Source organism: Schistocerca americana, chromosome 10 (genome assembly GCF_021461395.2).
Source record: "Schistocerca americana isolate TAMUIC-IGC-003095 chromosome 10, iqSchAmer2.1, whole genome shotgun sequence".
In the NCBI taxonomy this organism is placed as follows: Eukaryota; Metazoa; Arthropoda; class Insecta; order Orthoptera; family Acrididae; genus Schistocerca; species Schistocerca americana.
Genome location: NC_060128.1, coordinates 186,691,765 through 186,711,417, shown reverse-complemented (window position 1 = coordinate 186,711,417; position 19,653 = coordinate 186,691,765). Strand labels below are relative to the sequence as shown.

At 41.1% G+C, this 19,653-nt stretch overlaps 1 protein-coding gene across 1 annotated transcript in view; it reads left to right on the top strand.

Moving 5' to 3' along the window:
- Positions 1–19,276, top strand: part of LOC124552374 (carbonic anhydrase-like) — an 85,060-nt gene extending 65,784 nt beyond the window's left edge. The window contains exons 7-8 of the mRNA XM_047126638.1: positions 12,446–12,673; positions 18,343–19,276. Coding sequence (XP_046982594.1) covers positions 12,446–12,673; positions 18,343–18,504 — 390 coding nt within the window. The 3' untranslated portion in view covers positions 18,505–19,276. The remainder of the gene's footprint in view (positions 1–12,445; positions 12,674–18,342) is intronic.
- Positions 19,277–19,653: the final 377 nt, after the last annotated feature.

Below are 19,653 nucleotides of genomic sequence, written 5' to 3'. Positions count from 1 at the left end.
TTTACCATCTCGGAGCCTTTGGGTTAATTTTCCACTGATTAGTCGTGCTCTTCTTGTACAAAGTAATTACCGAAGATTTGGGCTACCGGAAATTTAATACCATGTGTATGCCTAAACTCCTTTCTTAAAAACAGAAGACTGTCTTTTTTGTGCGTTATGAAAAAAAGAGGAAGATCGTGGCAGGAGAAGAAACGTGGGTGCAGTATGTGAATGCACAAGTAAAACTTCAGCCAATGCAGTGGGGCAATATATGGTCGCCGGAAAAGCCCACAATGTGTCGTCAAACACTTTCGAGCAGGAAACTCAGGGCAACTGTCTTATGGGACAGGAGAGAAATTTTGCCAGTGCGCTTCTTGGCGACGTGACGACTGTGGGCTGAGGATGACACGGCGGCCGGTCGGTCCGTTGGGCCTTCATGGTCTGTTCGGGCGGAGTTTAGTTTAGTTTTAGTTCTTGGAGACATGTGCCACAGTTAACGCTGAAAGTTATCCTAACATACTAACAAATTTGCGAAGGGCCATTCGAAACTGACATTGTGGTATGTTGACCTCTGTCGAGATTTTCGTGCATGACAATGCCTGCCTGCATGCAATGCGACGTACCGTGGGAAAAAAAAATAAAATAAAAAAAGCGAGAGTTCAAATGAGAAGTATTTGATCACTCTCAACCCCCCTCCCCCCCCCCCCCCCCCCGCCCTTGAACCCTGATTTGGCGCCTAACGATCATCATCTCTTCATGCACACGAAGAAGCGGTTGGCCCGAAGCGCTTTGGCAATGACAAAGCGTTGAAAACCATTGACGTAGATTAGTTTCGGTATAGGTGGGCTGTATTCTCCGATTGCAGAATTTCAAACTCATCAAACGCTACGAAAGGTGTCTCACCGAGAGATCTCTCGATGAGGCTGGAAACTATGCGGAAAATTAAATTAAAATGAAATTTTAAGTAGAATTGTATGATAAAATCGATAACTTCATTTACATGTTTTTAAAAAATAAACAGCAGTTGCTTTATGGACAACCCTTCTACAGGCACCGACAAAAAGATCTCTTGTATTTCGAAAGGTAGTTACAAACAAAAAAAAAGGAAGATTCAGGGAAAATATTTTTATTTTTGAACAACAAATACTATGGAATTCTACATTACATGTTGTTGTTGTTGTGGTCTTCAGTCCTGAGGTTGGTTTGATGCAGCTCTCCGTGCTACCTTTTCCTGTGCAAGCTTCTTCATCTCCCAGTACCTACTGCAACCCACATCCTTCTGAATCTGCTTAGTGTATTCATCTCTTGGTCTCCCTCTACGATTTTTACCCTCCACGCTGCCCTCCAATGCTAAATTTGTGATCCCTTGATGCCTCAGAACATGTCCTACTAACCGGTCCCTTCTTTTTGTCAAGTTGTGCCACACACTCCTCTTCTCCCCAGTTCTATTCAATACTTCATCATTAGTTATGTGATCTACCCATCTAATCTTCAGCATTCTTCTGTAGCATCGCATTTCGAAAGCTTCTATTCTCTTCTTGTCCAAGCTACTTATCGTCCATGTTTCACTTCCATACAAGGCTACACTCCGTACAAATACTTTCAGAAACGACTTCCTGACACTTAAATCTATACTCGATGTTAACAAATTTCTCTTCTTCAGAAACGCTTTCCTTGCCATTGCCAGTCTATATTTTTTATCCTCTCTACTTCGACCATCATCAGTTATTTTGCTCCCCAAATAGCAAAACTCCTTTACTACTTTAAGTGTCTCATTTCCTAATCTAATTCCCTCAGCATCACCCGACTTAATTCGACTACATTCCATTATCCTCGTTTTGCTTTTGTTGATGTTCATCTTATATCCTCCTTTCAAGACACTGTCCATTCCGTTCAACTGCTCTTCCAAGTCCTTTGCTGTCTCTGATAGAATTACAATGTCATAGGCGAACCTCAAAGTTTTTATTTGTTCTCCATGGATTTTAATACCTACTCCGAAGTTTTCTTTTGTATCCTTTACTGCTTGCTCAATATACAGATTGAATAACACCGGGGATAGGCTACAACCCTGTCTCACTCCCTTCCCAACCACTGCTTCCCTTTCATGCCCCTCAACTCTTATAACTGCCATCTGGTTTCTGTACAAATTGTAAATAGCCCTTCGCTCCCTGTATTTTACCCCTGCCACCTTTAGGATTTGAAAGAGAGTATTCCAGTCAACATTGTCAAAAGCTTTCTCTAAGTCTACAAATGCCAGAAACGTAGGTTTGCCTTTCCTTAATCTTTCTTCTAAGATAAGTCGTAGGGTCAGTATTGCCTCACGTGTTCCAGTATTTATACGGAATCCAAACTGATCTTCCCCGAGGTCGTCTTCTACCAGTTTTTCCATTTGTCTGTAAAGAATTCGCGTTAGTATTTTGCAGCTGTGACTTATTAAACTGATAGTTCGGTAATTTTCGCATCTGTCAACACCTGCTTTCTTTGGGATTGGAATTATTATATTCTTCTTGAAGTCTGAGGGTATTTCGCCTGTCACATACATCTTGCTCACCAGATGGTAGAGTTTTGTCAGGACTGGTTCGCCCAAGGCTATCAGTAGTTCTAATGGAATGTTGTCTACTCCCGGGGCCTTGTTTCGACTCAGGTCTTTCAGTGCTCTGTCAAACTCTTCACGCAGTATCGTATCTCCCATTTCATCTTCATCTACATCGTCTTCCATTTCCATAATATTGTCCTCAAGTACATCGCCCTTGTATAAACCCTCTATATACTCCTTCCATCTTTCTGCTTTCCCTCCTTTGCTTGGAACTGGGTTTCCATCTGAGCTCTTGATATTCATACAAGTGGCTCTCTTTTCTCCAAAGGTCTCTTTAATTTTCCTGTAGGCAGTATCTATCTTACCCCTTACATAACATAGATTTACAAATTATTTCCGGTAAATGGTGTCCTCCATTGTTGACACATTGACGAAGCGTTTCCCACAAGTTGTCAATAATTGTTAGTGTCCTTTCCAGTGGAATGGCAGCCTCTTCCTGGGTGGTTGCCTCCGTAAGTCCTTGCATTGTTGAGAGGCGAGACTTGTACACTTGAGCCTATTGGAGGCCCTACGCACATTAGGATAATGGAGCCCCTATGGGCTTGAAAGAGCACTATTTTGTTGAAATAGACAAAGAAAGTAGGTAAGCGAGGTTTTAGATATATTTTTATTTCTTTACAGTCACATTAAATAAATATATAATATAATCGACAAGAGTGATTCTTTTAGCATTCACAGGTTAGGGCTTAATAATCTATGTTGATTAAAGAGGTACCCTTCTAGATTTAAGATGGACAAAATCGTTAATTAGTTCTTCAAAAGCTATATTTTTGAGCATATCATATTTTATGGACATTAGCGATGAACTGGTTAATCACTCTTGAAGTATTGTACTTCTTAATTCATTTTTTATTATTTTCAGCTTGGAGAAGGGGCATTCCGCACTGCAGTTGGTTACCATCATGCTCAAAAAGATTGTCAACGCGTTTTCTTCATTTGGAAATGTGTCTTCAATTTTGTTTTCTTTGAAAACGTGATATATTTCCAATATCCAACTATTTCCTCCATTTTTACTATATGAACAATTTTCAAGTATTCTGTTAAATGCAGACATTCTGGTTCCAACTCCTGTTCGTTAACGTCTTCAAAATAAATTGCAGCAAATTCTTTGTAACTTAGTCTCTACTCTTCGGAATTCAGAGTAACGAAAAAATAAACCAAAACGTTGACCAACAGTCTCATACGAGCTTCATCGCTGTTATAGATAAACGCTCGGGGTATCAATTATGGGAAGAAAGGTTTCTACTTTGAATTTCTCTTTTTCCATTCAGTTGGACTGACGGTGCAGAGCCATGAAAAAAAATTCTGGCGTGAACTTATGCGTTTCGTAGTTTGAGATACGTCCTTATAATCAGATTCCGGATTTTTTCCTTTGGCGGGCGATTCGAAGTCATCAAATTTATCCCAGAGATTAATGATAAAATCATCAAATGGAGCGAATAAATTAGTTGCAACGTGCAGTGTTGTTGTTTCTTTCTGAAGACAATAACTTGTTTTGTCTATTCTTTCCAATAAAGAGCGCCGATTTTCCGTTAGTATAATAAATTCTAGCTTTCCCGTTTTTCTCGACAGACTAAGGGCTCCATCTCTAGTTTCTCTTGCGTGTTCTGTATCTTCTGTGACGGACATCAAAGTTTCTATAATTTGTTTATGTCGTTCATGCAAGGCGCTTACTGCATCAGCTCGGGATGACCATCTGGTTTGTGAAAGACTTTTAATGGCTTTTTTTGAACCTAAATGTTCTGTCAATGTATGTCATCGGTGGGTAGTCCTCGAAAAAAAGTTGTACACTTTCTGAACCATTTCAAAAAACTTGGTTGCCTTTGATACACACCCAGTAGCTTGGAAACCTACAAAGTTTAGTGAATGTCCCGCACATGAAACAAAGGTGAAAAATTCATATTTCTCCTTAATTCTTGCTTGTAGACCAGTATACTTCCCCGACATATTTGAAGCATTGTCCTCTGCAATCTTTTATGGGAATATCATGATTCCTATAAAAATTCAAGATGGTTTCCGCTAAATACTCAGATTTATGGTCTTTAATAAGCATAAATTCCAGGAACCTTTCACCAGGGACACGACCTTTTAAGTATCGAATTACAAAAGTTAGCTGGTCAACATGAGACAGATCTGGCGTACTGTCAACGCCAATGGAAAAATATTTTGCTAATTTAACTTCATTTATAATTTTTAGGGCGTTTTCCCATGACATCAATAAACTCATTACAGATATTCATTGAAAAGTAAGAAATGTTACCTTTTCCAGTATTCCCAAATTTTGGTAAGTGATCTGCAAGAAATGGATCGAATTTACTCAATTCCATACGTCCCAAATAATTTACGTTGTTGGGCGATCCTAGCATTTCATTGTCGCCGCGAAATAGAGGCCCTCTGATCCCAAAAATGTTAAAACAGCTACAATCCGCTTTAGTGCATTCCTCCAGTAATCCACTTCTTTTCGATGTTGAGATAATAAGTCTATATCTATCCTACCAACCGCTTTACTTCGTGCCAGATAAGTCATCATAGACTGCCTGGGTGTTGGGCTATTTTCATGTGTTAAAATACATGCTTCCAATCATTACATCCACTCGGAGAGCATAGATTTACATCAGAATGGTTAAATAAGCAGTATGAAAAACAAAAAACAGAGTTTTTGGAAGGCGAGTACTACAACCATTTTCTTTCGACGCTTTCATTGTTCTTTAACTTGCGAATAAACAGTGCTTCGTTGAAATACCTAGTTACCGATTTATTACCATCTCTGTAGCTTCCGGATGTCTCGGAAAAGTCAGAATCTTTATTTTGAAAATATACAGGTGCCTTACGAATCAAAATTTCGCGATTTCTTTCTGCAAAATTTTCGTGAAAATAATCAGCAGGATCGTGTGATACTTCTGGGTTGGAAAACTGTTCTTCAACTGACATAGTTGGCTCACAGAAAATAAATAAATAAATATATATATATATATACATATATATATATATATATATATATATATATATATATATATGTATATGTATATATTAACAGTATCAGCTTGTTCCCAACAGTCGGCAACTTTCAGGCAGAAATCCAATCTGCATTTGGATCGCACCTCCTTGATTCTTGGGCAGAAAGGCGTGTAGCATTCTGCTGCATCCATTTCCAGTAAGCTGCCACAAGAACTAAAAAATCTTAGCACCACTCCAGGCGCTTTCAAATCCAAACGGAACGGAATAGAAAGACTGCTTCTAGTCTGTCGAGGAGTTCCTTGAAAAATTAAGCTAATTCTTGTGTTACATTGTTGATTGCATTTATATACACTTACAGCGTGTCGTCTTTTTAGGATTCGTAAACATTTTATTTTATCTGTTATTACTTCTCTGATCTTAATTTCATGTACTGACACGTTCCATAACCATGGGGACTTGCTATTCAATTTGGACCTACAGAACATGACATATAAAACAAAAACAAAAAAAAAACTTTACAAATATGTCTTCACTGTGCGATAACAATGGTGATGTTATTGATGACAGCGCCACTAAAGAAGAATTGCTAAACACGGTTTTCCGAAATTCCTTCACAAAAGAAGACGAAGTAAATGCTCCAGAATTCGAATGAAGAAACAACATGCCAACATGAGTAACTAAGAAGTACAAATTCTCGATGTACCGAAGCAGATTAAAACACTTAAGAAAGGTGAGGCTTTCGGTGCAGATTGTGTACCAGTCATGTTCGTTTCTGAGCATGCTGATACAGTAGCTCCATACTTCGTAGTTATATAGAACTACTCCCTTGTAGAAAGATCCGTACCTAAAAATTAGAAAGTTACAGAAGTCGCTCCAATACTCAAGAAAGAAAATAGGGGTAATCCACAGAATTACAGACCCATCTCATTAATGTCGATTTTCAGTAGATTTTGTGACAAATATTATGTTCGAACATTGTGAATCACTTCGAAGAAAAGGATTTATTGACAGATAGCCAAAAAGGATTCAGTAAATACCGTTCATGTGAAACAGAACTAGCTCTTTATTCTGACGAAGTAATGAGTCCTATCGACAGGAGACGTCAAATTTATTCCATATTTTTGAATTTCGAGAAGGCTTTGACACGGTTCCACACAAGCGACTTCTAATTAAATTGCACATTAATGGAGTATCGTCTCAATTGAGCGACTGGATGCGTGATATTGTGTCATAAAGGTCACAGTATAAAGTAACTGACAGGAAGTCATCGAGTAAAACATAAGTAATATGTGGTGTTCCCCAAGGAAGTGTTACAGGCCCTCTGCTGTTCTTCATCTACGTAAACGATTTAGAAGACAATCTGAAGACAGCCCTCTTATATTGTTTGCAAATGATGGTGTCATTTACTGTTTTGTAAAGTCATGAGATGATGAAAACCAATAGCAAAATCATTTAGACAAGATATACGCATAGTGAAAAAGATTGCTATTGACTGTAAATCATGAAACGTGTGGCGTCATACACATGAGAACTAAAAGAGTCCTCTAAATTTGAGTTGCTCGATAAATCACAGAAGGCTGCAAACTCATCTCAAAACTTAGTAATTACAGTTACAAATAACTTGTATTGGAACGATTACACAGGCAACGTTGTGGGGAAAGCAAACCACACTGTGATTTATAGGCAGAACACTTAGAAAATGCAACAGGTCTAGTAAAGAGACTGCTTACACTACGCTTGTCTGCCCTCTTCTGGAATACTGCTGTGCAGTGTAAGATTCGCACCAGATAGGATTTGACGGAGATCATCGAAAAAGTTCAAAGAAGGGCAGCTCGTTTTGTGTTATCGCAACAAGAGAGAGTGCCATGGATATGATACACGAATTGGGGTGGCAGCAACAGCTTATCAAGCAACGGGTGGGGGGGGGGGGGGGGGGGAGGGGGCAGTCGCCCCGTCCACTTCCAACTCCGGGAAGGCAGAAAGTTCGCTGCAAAAAAAGATCTAAATGGAGACCCAATCAACAATAAAAACCAGCAGCTAGATAGATGGGTGCAGCACTATGCCAAACTATGCTCAGAAGAGGTCAACATTTCGTCAGAAGCTCTGGGTACTTTACCAACTTACCCAGTTATGTCTGAGCTTGATGATCCACTGTTGACGAATTAAAATTCGCACTTAAAAGTCTAAAGCTAGGCAAGAGTACAGGCCGTGATAACTTACCAGCAGAAATCATCAAACTTGACTGTGTTTTGCCAATATTGTATCAAATCCTACTGCAGTGCTGGGAAGAAGGCACAGTACCTCAAGACATTCGAGATGAAAATATAGTAACAATCTATAAGGGAAAAGGCGACAGAGGTAATTGTAACAACTGTAGAGGAATATCTCTCTTGAGCATTGCTGGAAAGGCGTACGCAAGGATAATCCTGAAAAAGACTGAAAAACTTGGCTGCTCGGATCTACCCTGAGTCACAGTGTGGATTTCGAACTGACAGATCCACAAGTGACATGATATTCACCTTGCGCCAACTACAAGAGAAGTGCCGCGAACACAGAGTGCTTTTGTTGACCTCAACAAAGCCTTTGACAGCGTCAGTAGGGAGGGACTCTCTACAGCATACTGGAAAAAATTGGACGTCCCCCAACTTTTCTGTCTTTAATAAGATCTTTTCATGACAATATGCGTGGCTCTGTAATCTTCGATGGCAGTACATCTAAACCATTCAGTATGAACCGTGGCGTAAGACAAGGCTGTGTGTTGGCACCTACACTTTTTGGAATTTTCCTCTCGGGTCTGCTCCAAGTGGCTTTCGAGAATTGCAATGTTGGAGTACATCTGCATACTAGGAAAGATGGAAGGCTTTTCAATGTCAGTCTTCTGAAGGGTAAGACAAAGCGCTACGAGATAGTCGCTCGTCAACTCCTGTATGCTGATGATGCTGCAATTGTTGCGAACTCCGCAGAAGAGCTGCAAGAGCTAGTATCAAGATTTAGTCACGCATGCCACCTATTCTCGATGAGTGTAAACAGCAGTAAGATCGTAATTATGGTTCAGGGTGCTGACACAAAAGCCGAATATCACACTAGATGGCACTACTCTGTAAGTCGTAGATAACTTCTTCTATCTTGGATCTACTATAGAATCAAACATGTCTGTTGACAAGGAAATTGATGCTCGCATTGGAAGAGCTGCGACAACTTTTGGCAAACTCTCTACACACGTTTTTGGAAAAACAACAAACTCTCTTTGACCACCAAAATTCTTGTATATCAAACTTGCGTCCTCAGCATCCTTTTGTATGCATCGGAAACATGGACTACCTATGCCAAACAAGAACGTCGCCTTAATGCTTTCCACATGCGGTGCCTGAGATCCATCCTCGGAGTAACGTGGAAGGACCGAGTGACCAACGAAGCAGTGCTATCTAAAACTAACTGCAACAGTATTTCAGCTATCTTGAAGCAGAGACGACTCCGCTGGCTGGGACACGTCCACCGTATGGATCCTGACAGATTACCACGTGAGGTGATGCTCGGAGAGATCTCTATAGCCAAAAGACCTGTAGGACGTCCTGTATTGAGGTTCAAGGACTCCTGTAAACGAGATATGGAGAGCTTTGGAATCGACACAAACAGATGGGAGGCAGGGGCTAGCATGAGACCAGAGTGGCGTGATGATATATCATCTGGAATGTCGAAGCATGATGAAGGCTTGTTAGACAGATTAAGGCAGAAAAAGCTTCGCAATGCTACCACTGCTCCTGCCGCAGCAGCCAGATACACTTGTGACACGGTCCATAAGTAAAAATTATCAATATACCGTAATAACACTTGTGACAATTGCGGCAAGAGATGCCGTGCTGCCATTGGCTTGACAAGTCATATGAAAATATACACACAGACACTGCAACAATCATCTACCAAGATGTCGTGGCCAATATATATATATATGCAGAGCCAGTGAATAAACTATGATGCCGTCAAGAAATATGGGATCAGTATTTTTGTTGGCAGCGATTTTTGCTTTTGGCTGAAGTAGCTTACAACACCCACTAAATTCTGTCCTTTCCCTTCGTCCATTTTTCACCCTGTGACTCCTAATGGGGGATAACCTCTGCATGCATATGTAACAAATTCTGCGTAGCGCTTTCGAACAGTAGTTGAGACTGATAAGGCCCTCAGGGCTATTAAGACAAAATATGTCGTATATACAGTGGCCAGTGCGCCGAATCTGGGGGAGGAGCCCCAGACTTAATGCAGATATCTTTACTGTAAATATCTGATTTTGCTGTCCCTTTACGTTGTTAACAGTCATCCTCTGCACCTGCGTAATAATATATTGTTCAAAACAAATATTGCCACCACCCTCATTACTTAGTATTCGGTTCCCCTTGAATCTAAGACCATACACGTTCGCAGATTTGCAGGTGGTGGAAAACATTTTTTGATCAGTTTAGTCTCGCGGTCACGCGGGCAGAAGCCACGTGCGGTCCATTCGAAATTGACAATCACCGGCGTACGATGCCCAAACAGCAGTCGGTACTCCTAACCTGGCTCGCCGCAACGACAATGTCCGCCGCATTCTACGAACTATCCAACATTTAAGAAAAACAACGTGATAACCCAAATGTGAGGAGAGGCAGAATTCTAACACTCCCCCTTTTCCCTCCCTTCACGACCACCATGTCTTCACCCCGTAGCTACAGCGCTACGCATTGTTGCTCTGGTAACGAATGTGTAACGTGTACAGTATAGCCATTGGTTTTTCTCCAGTATTCCATACAGAGATAAAGACACAAACATTTACTTTGCAATGTCGAGGTGAATCTTTGTGGTGAAAGGTGTGTTGTTATTTAATGTCATTTATTTGTCATAAACCTCCTGGCTCAATATTGATTGCTCTCAGTAGTTCATGGAAGAACGTAAATGTAATTCTGTAGAGGTTCTAAAAGTAGCTCAGGAAAATCCTCGGAATATGGAAGCATTAGATACGCTGTTAGAGAAATCCAAAGGCTATTCTAAAAACCTAGATATGGAAGACCTAAATACGTCACAGCCAAGAAAATTACCAGCAAAATTGCAACACACAGAAACACTGTCTGTTCCCAATAAATTGTGTAAAGTACGAAAATTTAGGAAAAGTTTGTTTCAAATTCTTGAGCTCCTTCTGAATGAGACTGATTGAAGGTTCAATCAAGAGGATTCAATGTGACTATCCCATCTACGAGATATTTGGAAGAATTGCTTGGAGTACCTACAACAGATTTTAACCTGGACAGGCTTCATGCAAAGCTCGAAATGCTGCGAACCATTACGACTGGTATACACCCATATACTGTACCCCCCATTGGAAGGAAACTTTTTGCTGAACTTGGTAGCGTTAAAGAACTCTTTCGGGAAGTTATTCGCCTCATCATTCTGATTCTGACAGTTCCAGTATCGTCAATTCCCTCTGTGAGGTCATTCAGTGCCTTGAGACGACTTAAAACTTGCCTCAGATCAACAGTAACTCACCCAAGGCTCACCCATCTACTCCTCCTCCATGTTCAGCAAGACAGGGCTGGAAAAATTAATCTTACGGATGTCATGAAAGAATTTGTTTCCCTAAGTCTAAAGAAAAACTACTCTTGGAAATTGTACGTAAAATTTTTAGTCTAAATAAAAACAAAATAATTGCCTTCTTTTTCAAACGAATTATGTTTTCCTTTTTTTCATTAAAAATGTGATGCACAGTCTTTGTAAAATAGTAATAATAAGAAAAGGTTTCTCTCTGGCCGATTGATAATGCAGTCTACAGTAAATACGAGCTCCTTTTCGTAAATGGTCTCAAAACAAAGTAGGACCCTGATAAATGATGTCTTTTTAAAAATTAAAGCAACGAAATTGTTTTCAAGAGCACGACCTATGAAATTGGGTCCATATTGGTATAATAAGTTGTTTCTCTCTGTAGAACAACATAGCGCTACCAAACGCACCTTCTCACACTATCGGTACGCGTGTGTTCTTAACAGTTTTGCTAAAAGACGAAATCGCTAAATGGGTTTTCTTGTCCCTCCCACCCCCTCTTCTAAAGAAATGGTTGGTATGCGACTGGTTGGCAGCACCAACCTTCTCCCCAGAGTGTGAAAATATTTTGTTACCGCCCACCTACTTAGGGGAGAATGATTATCGTAATAGAATAAGAGAAATCAGAGATCACACTGACAGATTTAAGTGTTCGTTTTGCCACACACTGTTCGAGAGTGGAACTGTAGAGAAAGAGCTTGAAGGTAGTTTGATAAATCCTCTGTCAGGCACTTAACTGTGAATAACAGATTAATCGTGTAGACGTAGATATACTCCTCCAAAAGAAATGCACGATGCTTACCTAGTGAAGCCATTGCTCCTACTGGAGACCGTTATCGATAGATACCCCCTTCACATCAATGTCCACACCACAACTCACACAACAGCCTCTCCAGATACGGGAGGTCTTTTTGTCGGACCCTGTAGATCCAAACCAACTTCAAGACTTAGCAACAGTGGAACCAGCACCCTGGCACAAAGTCAGAGTACCAATGGCAATATTAGGACACAAGTAATTTAAGATCACTAAAAAAAATCAAGAACAAGAGGAAACTCTTAATTATGCCAGGAATGAGTGCCTCAAGGACCAAAATTAGTGCCCAAAGGCCCATTTTATGAAAATAAGTGGTGTCCCCAGTAAGCAACCCTACCCCCTACACCTGACGGACCAACCTCCACCGGAGGTAGAACCCTAGCCATCGGACAACACACACACACTCACATACACACAAGATACGGGAGGTCTTTTTGTTGGAGCCTGTAGATCCAGGGGACATAGGCCCATATAGTGTTCTAGTGTAAGCAACACGATTGGTGTGTTGACTGCATCCCTGTTTGTTGACGCAGGCCCAGGAGAAGAACAACCACGCGCTACGGCCCATCCTGGATGTGCTGGAGCGCGTCAAGTTCCCCGGCGACAGCTCGCCGCTGCACATCAGCTTCTCACTGTCGTCGCTGTTGACCGCCGACATGGACGCCTTCTACACATACCGCGGCTCGCTCACCACGCCGCCCTGCTCCGAGTCCGTCACGTGGGTCATCTTCCCAGATGCGCTGCCCATCTCCTTCAGCCAGGTGAGCGGCCTACTTCCTCTCCACATCGCAGTCCGGTGCTTCTCAGAGGTCGGTCGGTCGTTTGAGTCACAGAACGGGACCAAACAGCGACATCACCGATCCCGTCAGATTGGGGAAGGATGGGAAAGGGAGTCAGCCGTGCCCTCTCGAAGGAACCATCCCGACATTTGCCTGAAGCGATTTAGGAAAATCACGAAAAACCTAGATCGGGAAGGCCGGTTGCGAGTTTGAACTGTCATCCTCCTGAATACAGGTCCAGTGTGCTAACCACTGTGTCACCTCGCACGGTGCTTCTCGGAGAACGTGATACCAGGAGTGATATCTACACTCCACAATACAATTAAAGTATCACATTTTCGAAAACCCGTAATTGTCTGTCATCACTGTAACACAGTAGTTTGAAACATGGCATAAAGCCATATTTCACCCTTTCTATTGACAGCTAGGGCTGTTTGACGTTGACATTTGGTTTGTGGGGCACTCAACTGCGCAGTGGTCAGCGCCCGTACAAAGTCCCAATTTTTACACAGTCCAATTCTGACACACTCCAATCTAGCCAGTTTCACGAATGAGAATGATGATGAAATGATAAGTACAACACAAACACCCAGTCCCCAGGCAGAGACCCCAACCTGGCCAGGAATCGAACTCGGGATCCCGAGATCCACAGGCAGCAACACTGGCCACTAGACCACAAGCTGCGGACAGCTAGCGCTGTGTTGGAACACGGCTCAAGGTGTCCGAACAGTTTATGTCACAGTTCGGGAAATTCGGGTCTGTTCGATCTTTTCAGTGGCCTGTGATCTAGTGCTTTTTATTGGTACTATCACAACGACCTGTCAGCATTTTTAATGCACTACGGATTTAAGTAAAAAAAAATAATAGTAATAATAACCGTGAAATACGGACTGAAATATCTTCTAAGGTACAGGTCATGTGTAACAAAGGAAACTAATAAATAAATAAATAAATAAATAAATAAATAAAAGAGTGCAATCATCATGATAGTACTACCTCCCAGATGGGTCTTGCCGCTGTAGTTCATTCTCATGATAAAAATTAAAATCACTTTATTATATTTTGTTACTTTGGCATTTAATTCTTGATTAAATGTCTTGATTGTTTCATCTGAATGTTGTCATCTTGCTTTTAAAATGACTGGTAACGTTTCTCTCTGTTATTCTAATATGTGAACAGGGACTGAAATTACAATTTGTAAAGTGAAACCACCCCTTTTCTTGGGATGTTGATTCCCACACATTTCACAGATGGAAATGACATTTCACACTGCAATGAAAAACAGAAAGACTTCTTGATGACATTTGACACTGCTGACTCCCTCAGATGTTTCAGCCCTTCTCTTAGGACACTGTTGGGCTGCATTCCCATTAAATGCGATCTGACCGCTTTCGAGGGCAGCAGGACCGCAAGTTTTGCTCCTCGGTACAGATTAGAACCACCAGGCGCTGTTCAAAACCATTTGATGAAATGTAAACGCGATATTCACGGCAGGGGATGGTAGTTATGCATTATTACCCTGCCTTTTTCGGAGCTCCTACGGCGGGGTCACGGGGAGGAGGGGGGGGGGGGGGGGGGGTGAGGAGGGGGTGTTGTAATATTGAGATGTGCTTGAGTAAATTTTATTTAAAAAAAATTTTGCCAGTAGATTTCGAATACGGAAGCCATTTGTGATATCTTCTTCTCCATTTGGTGATGTTCTTACTAAAAATGAGTTGAAAATTTTCTTCTGTTATCATTTAAGGGATACTCAAAATTTACAATTTTCGTAGGACCTTTCTGTACAATTTCATTTATTGTGGAGGATGTTAATGTATTAGGCCTAGTGACTGAATCCGAATCTGTGGTTACTTCACAATTGCTACTACTAGGCCTACCAGAATATTGGATAGGAGGTGGTCCACATTCCAGTACTCGATGTTCACTTGTATCTAAAGCACCACACGATGTGAGGCTACTGCTAATGCCATCGTCCTTTAAGCACACTTCAGTCTGAGTGTCTGAAGTTGTTGGTCAAAGAAATTTTTCGAAAGCAGCATCTCATGTCGTAGTATATTCTTAATCTTTTGAGCACCTGCATTGTATTTTCTAAATCTGCCCCTTTCACACGACATTTCCCTGCTGGCACTTTGAACTTCACAGGAAAAGCAAAAACACTGTATCTTCACACAGTGCACTCACAATACATGAAACAGGGTGAACTGGAAAAGTACCGAACATTTAAACTGATGACAACGAACAAATAATTTTGGGGGAAAAACGTGCTGATGGAAGAATGTAATGCTTGATTGATAGCCATAACAACGTGCAGAAAGCGTGCAGAGAGGCGCCAAGAAACGATGAATCACGTACCTCTTAATTTACGCATGAGTAATAATTGTGTTGATCATAGATAATTCTATAGCGCGTCATTACCACAGCACCCTGGTTCCCTTGAGGTTGTAACGATGGAAAATTGTACTGGAATGCAGGAGGATCTGCAACAAATTGACGCAAGGTGCAGGGAATGGCAATTGAATCTCAATGTAGACGAGCGTAACGTGTTGCGAATACATAGAAAGGAAGATCCTTTATCATTTAGCTACAATATAGCAGTTCAGCAACTGGAAGCAGTTAACTCTATAAATTATCTGGGAGTAGGCATTAGGAGTGATTTAAAATGGAATGACCATATAAAATTAATCGTTGGTAAAGCAGATGCCAGACTGAGATTCATTGGAAGAATCCTAAGGAAATGTAGTCCGAAAACAAAGGAAGTAGGTTACAGTACACTTGTTCGCCCACTGCTTGAATACTGCTCACTGGTGTGGGATCCGTACCAGATAGGATTGATAGAAGAGATAGAGGAGATCCAACGGAGAGCAGCGTGCTTCGTTACCAGATCATGTAGTAATCGCGAAAGTGTTACGGAAATGATAGATAAACTCCAGTGGAAGACTCTGTAAGAGAGACGTTCAATAGCTCGGTGTGTGCTTTTGTTGAAGTTTCGAGAACATACCTTCACCGAGGAATCAAGCAGTATATTGCTCCCTCCTACATATATCTTGCAAAGAGACCATGAAGATAAAATCGGAGAGATTAGAGCCCACATAGAGGCATACCGACAATCTTTCTTTCCACGAACAATACAAGACTGGAATAGAAGGGAGAACCGATAGAGGTACTCAAGGTACCCTCCGCCACACACTGTCAGGTGGCTGGCAGAGTATGGATGTAGATGTAGGCATAATTTTCTGAGATGGATTCCAGTGGTCATAGTTGTGTCACAATGAGTATACAATTCAACTACAATACATTAAAAGTAGTTTCAGAAACATCTTACCTTTTTTTTCAGTTTATCTATACAACAAAATTACAGGTGACAGTTTTCAGATTACCTTGTAAGTTTCTACACAGGGCACCTAGAAGCGTGGGGCTGTCCGCAGTTGCACCATTTGCACACGCCCCTGTACTGAAGATATTTTTAGCTCAACAGATTAAAAGATACGAGGGTGGTTTGAAAAGTTCTCGAACGGAATAGAAAAAAGTACTTACATCACTGAAACTTTTTTTTATTTTTCTATGTAGTCTCCTCCTAGATTAATGCACTTGGTCCAACGATGTTCCAGTGCCTTGATCCCATATCGAAAATGAGTTTCCTCCACACCTACAAAATAGTTGTCAACTCCGGCTATCAGTTCTTCGTTTAAAGTGAATCTTCATCCACGAAGAAAAATTTTCAGTTTTGGGAAGAGATGGAAGTCTGATGAAGCCATATCAGGTGAATAAGGCACGTGTGGCAACAATTCATACCTTGGTTCATGTAATTTTACCATGGTGACAGCACGTGTGCGGGCGCTCATTGACTTGATGGAAGATGACTTTCTTCTCTGTTAAGCCTGCCCTTTTTTCCATGTATCTTTTGTTGCAATTTGTCCAGGTGGTTAGCATAGTATTCTCCAGGAATTGCTTGCCCAGTGGGGAGATAATCTACAAACAGAATCCCCTTCGCGTCCCTGAACACTGATGCCATGACCTTTCCCGCCAAAGGTATTGTCTTTGCTTTCTTTGGTGGCAGAGAATCAGCACGTTTCAACTGCTACGACCGTTATTTTGTCTCTGGAATATAGTAGTGCACCAGTTTTATCTGTGATCACAAACCGGCACAAAATATCTTGTTCGTTTCTCCTGTAACGGGCCAAACATTGTTCCAATACGTCCATTCTCAAGCGTTTTTGATCCAGTGTCAAGAGTCGTGGCACCCATCTTGCAGATTTCTTCATTTCTAATTCTTCAGTCAAAATGCGGTATACCCTTTCAGATGACATCTGGCAAGTGTGAGCAATTTCACGCACTTTCAATTGGCGATCCTAGATGACCATTTTGTGCACTTTTGCAGTGATTTCTGGAGTAGTGACACTCTTGGCCAACCACAGCTGGGTCATCGTCTAAGCTCTCCTGACCAAATTTAAATTCATTTGTCCACTTGGCAACAGTTGAATATGAAGGAGCAGAGTCCCCCAGTGTGCTACGTAAATCAGCATGAATGTGCTTTGCTTTCATACCTGACCAACAAGTTTGAGGTGCTGTCTTTCACTGAAACAGAGGCAGTGGGACTCACTTCACCTGTTTTGTGTGGTGTCAGGAGGAGGTAAACGCAAAAGGGTAGGGGTCCATTAATCGTCGGCAGTTCAAACGTACGGCGAATGGTTGTACTCCTTAGGGAAATGGCAATAAGTGGGGGGGCAACCAACTGCAGATAGAGGTGCACATTGGAACAAATGATGCCTGTCGTCTGGACTCCAAGGTAATTCTTGGGTCATTCCAGTGATTGGCAGAGGAGGTTGAGGAGGCCAGCACTGCACGTGGAGTTTCAATGGAGCTCACAATTTGGAGCATTGTCTCTAGAACTGGTCATGACTCCTTGGTTCTGAGTCGGGTGGAAGGACTGAACCAGATACTTCGAGGTTCTGTGACAAGCTAGGCCGGTACAAGTTCCTGGACTGGCACTTTAGGGTTGAGAACTGTAGGGCCTCCCTAAATATGTAAGGTGTGCACAACACATCAGAGGCTGTTACTCAGATAGCCGACACTGCGTAGGGTGCACACAAGGTATTTTTGATTAGGCGACTCTCCATCCAATCCAGATAACGATAGCCATAAGAAACCCAAAAGTATCAGTGTAAGATAGAAGCACTGCCTCCGACAGGTGAGAATATTAAAATTTGAACTGTAAAGTGCCGAAGCATTCACAACATAGTGCCAGAGCTTGAAGCGCTCATGAAAAGCAGTGAGCTCACACAATACTAGGTACAGAAAGCTGGGTGAAACCGGAAATTGATGGCAATAAGATTTTTTTTTCCTGGGGGGAGGGGGGGGGGGGGGGGCAATGGAGGTAGTGTACTTGCCACAGTAGACAAAAAACTCAAATCCACTGAGATAGAAACTGAAGCTGCATGTGAGACTGACTGGGCAAAGCTCAGTATCGGCATGAGGATATATGAAGTGCCACGTTGACACTGTATCACTTGATACTATTTATGTTTATGCTGTCTAAATGTAATCTACATTACATGGGTACCAATATTACACATTATTCTGTGACATACATAAGTTACGATTCTACATTCTACAATTACACTCATCTCTGATAAATTTTTTTTTTCTTTCAGATCAAGAAGTTCCGACGTATCTATTCTTCAGGTGAAGATCGTATGGTAAACAATTTCCGTGTTTTGCAACCTCTCAACAGTCGGAATGTCTTTGTTCGCAAACTGTGGAAGATTGAGAGCTACAACCTTACTAGCCATGATTCGGTGTCATGGCTCAGTTAAGCTTGCACATAAAAAGTTCCACGTTCCTACAGCACTCAACTATCGAAAGACTAGCAAGAAAGTGCACTGCCGTTACAGTGAACATGCCTACATTTACTGTCATACTGAGGCAGCTCACAACCTGTTGTATTTATTTTCTTGAATAAGAATGTAGTGCATACAGCACTGTGTTGAAGCAATTTCTATTAGTAGTACAATGCTGTATGTGCTTCTTTTAGACAACAGGTCAAGCGGATCAGAAACCACTGCCTGCAAACTTCTACCTATTTCACAAGGTTGTGCTCTTTAATGTACATATGAAAAGTTCTGTATAGTTTTGTAAATATCTTAAGAATTTTGTCATCTATGTTGTGTATTACACACATTTAATTGACATTTATTCATAATGAAAGAGACATTTCAATGTTTCACTTTCATTCTTAGTAAAGGATTCCTTCCAAAACACATTCTAATGTATGTACCAGTTGACAATACAACATGTAGATTTGTTTTCTATCTTTCTTTAATGTTCATCTTAAAGGAACTGACATCATTACCTTCACTTATTTCAAGTTGTACTGTACTTAAAAAAATCTCCACTCATGACTGCTACAAAATGCTGCATTTTGTTTTGCTGTTGTGAATATTTACGCCATTGTGTGCCTGATCAGTGTGTATGTTGCATGTGAAACACTGCTGGCAGTGTTCTGGGATTTTATGAAAGTTTTGTCATCTGCAAATATGTGTTGTATTAAAATTGCATATCACACAAGCCTGCAGAATTAGAAACATCTGTTATTTATTATGTGTATATAATTTTCTGTACATATGAGTATTTTAATAAAACTTATGGTAAAAAGGCAAAATTCTATCATGACTCTTCAATAATACTGAAGAATTGCATCATACACAATAACAATATGTATATCTACATACAAAGAGGAAATACTTTGCTGTGATTCTCTCTTTCTCTCTCTCTCTCTCTCTCTCTCTCTCTCTCTCTCTCTCTGGACAAAGAAAGATCTGAGTATAATACAAGTGACATAAACGAGCTTTCTAAAAGATATCCTGAGCAAGAGAAGGGACAGGACAAGGAATGAAACGATACGAAACATCCTCCAGATACATAAATCTCCTAAAAGAAAAATGCAAACAAACAGGCTGAAATGG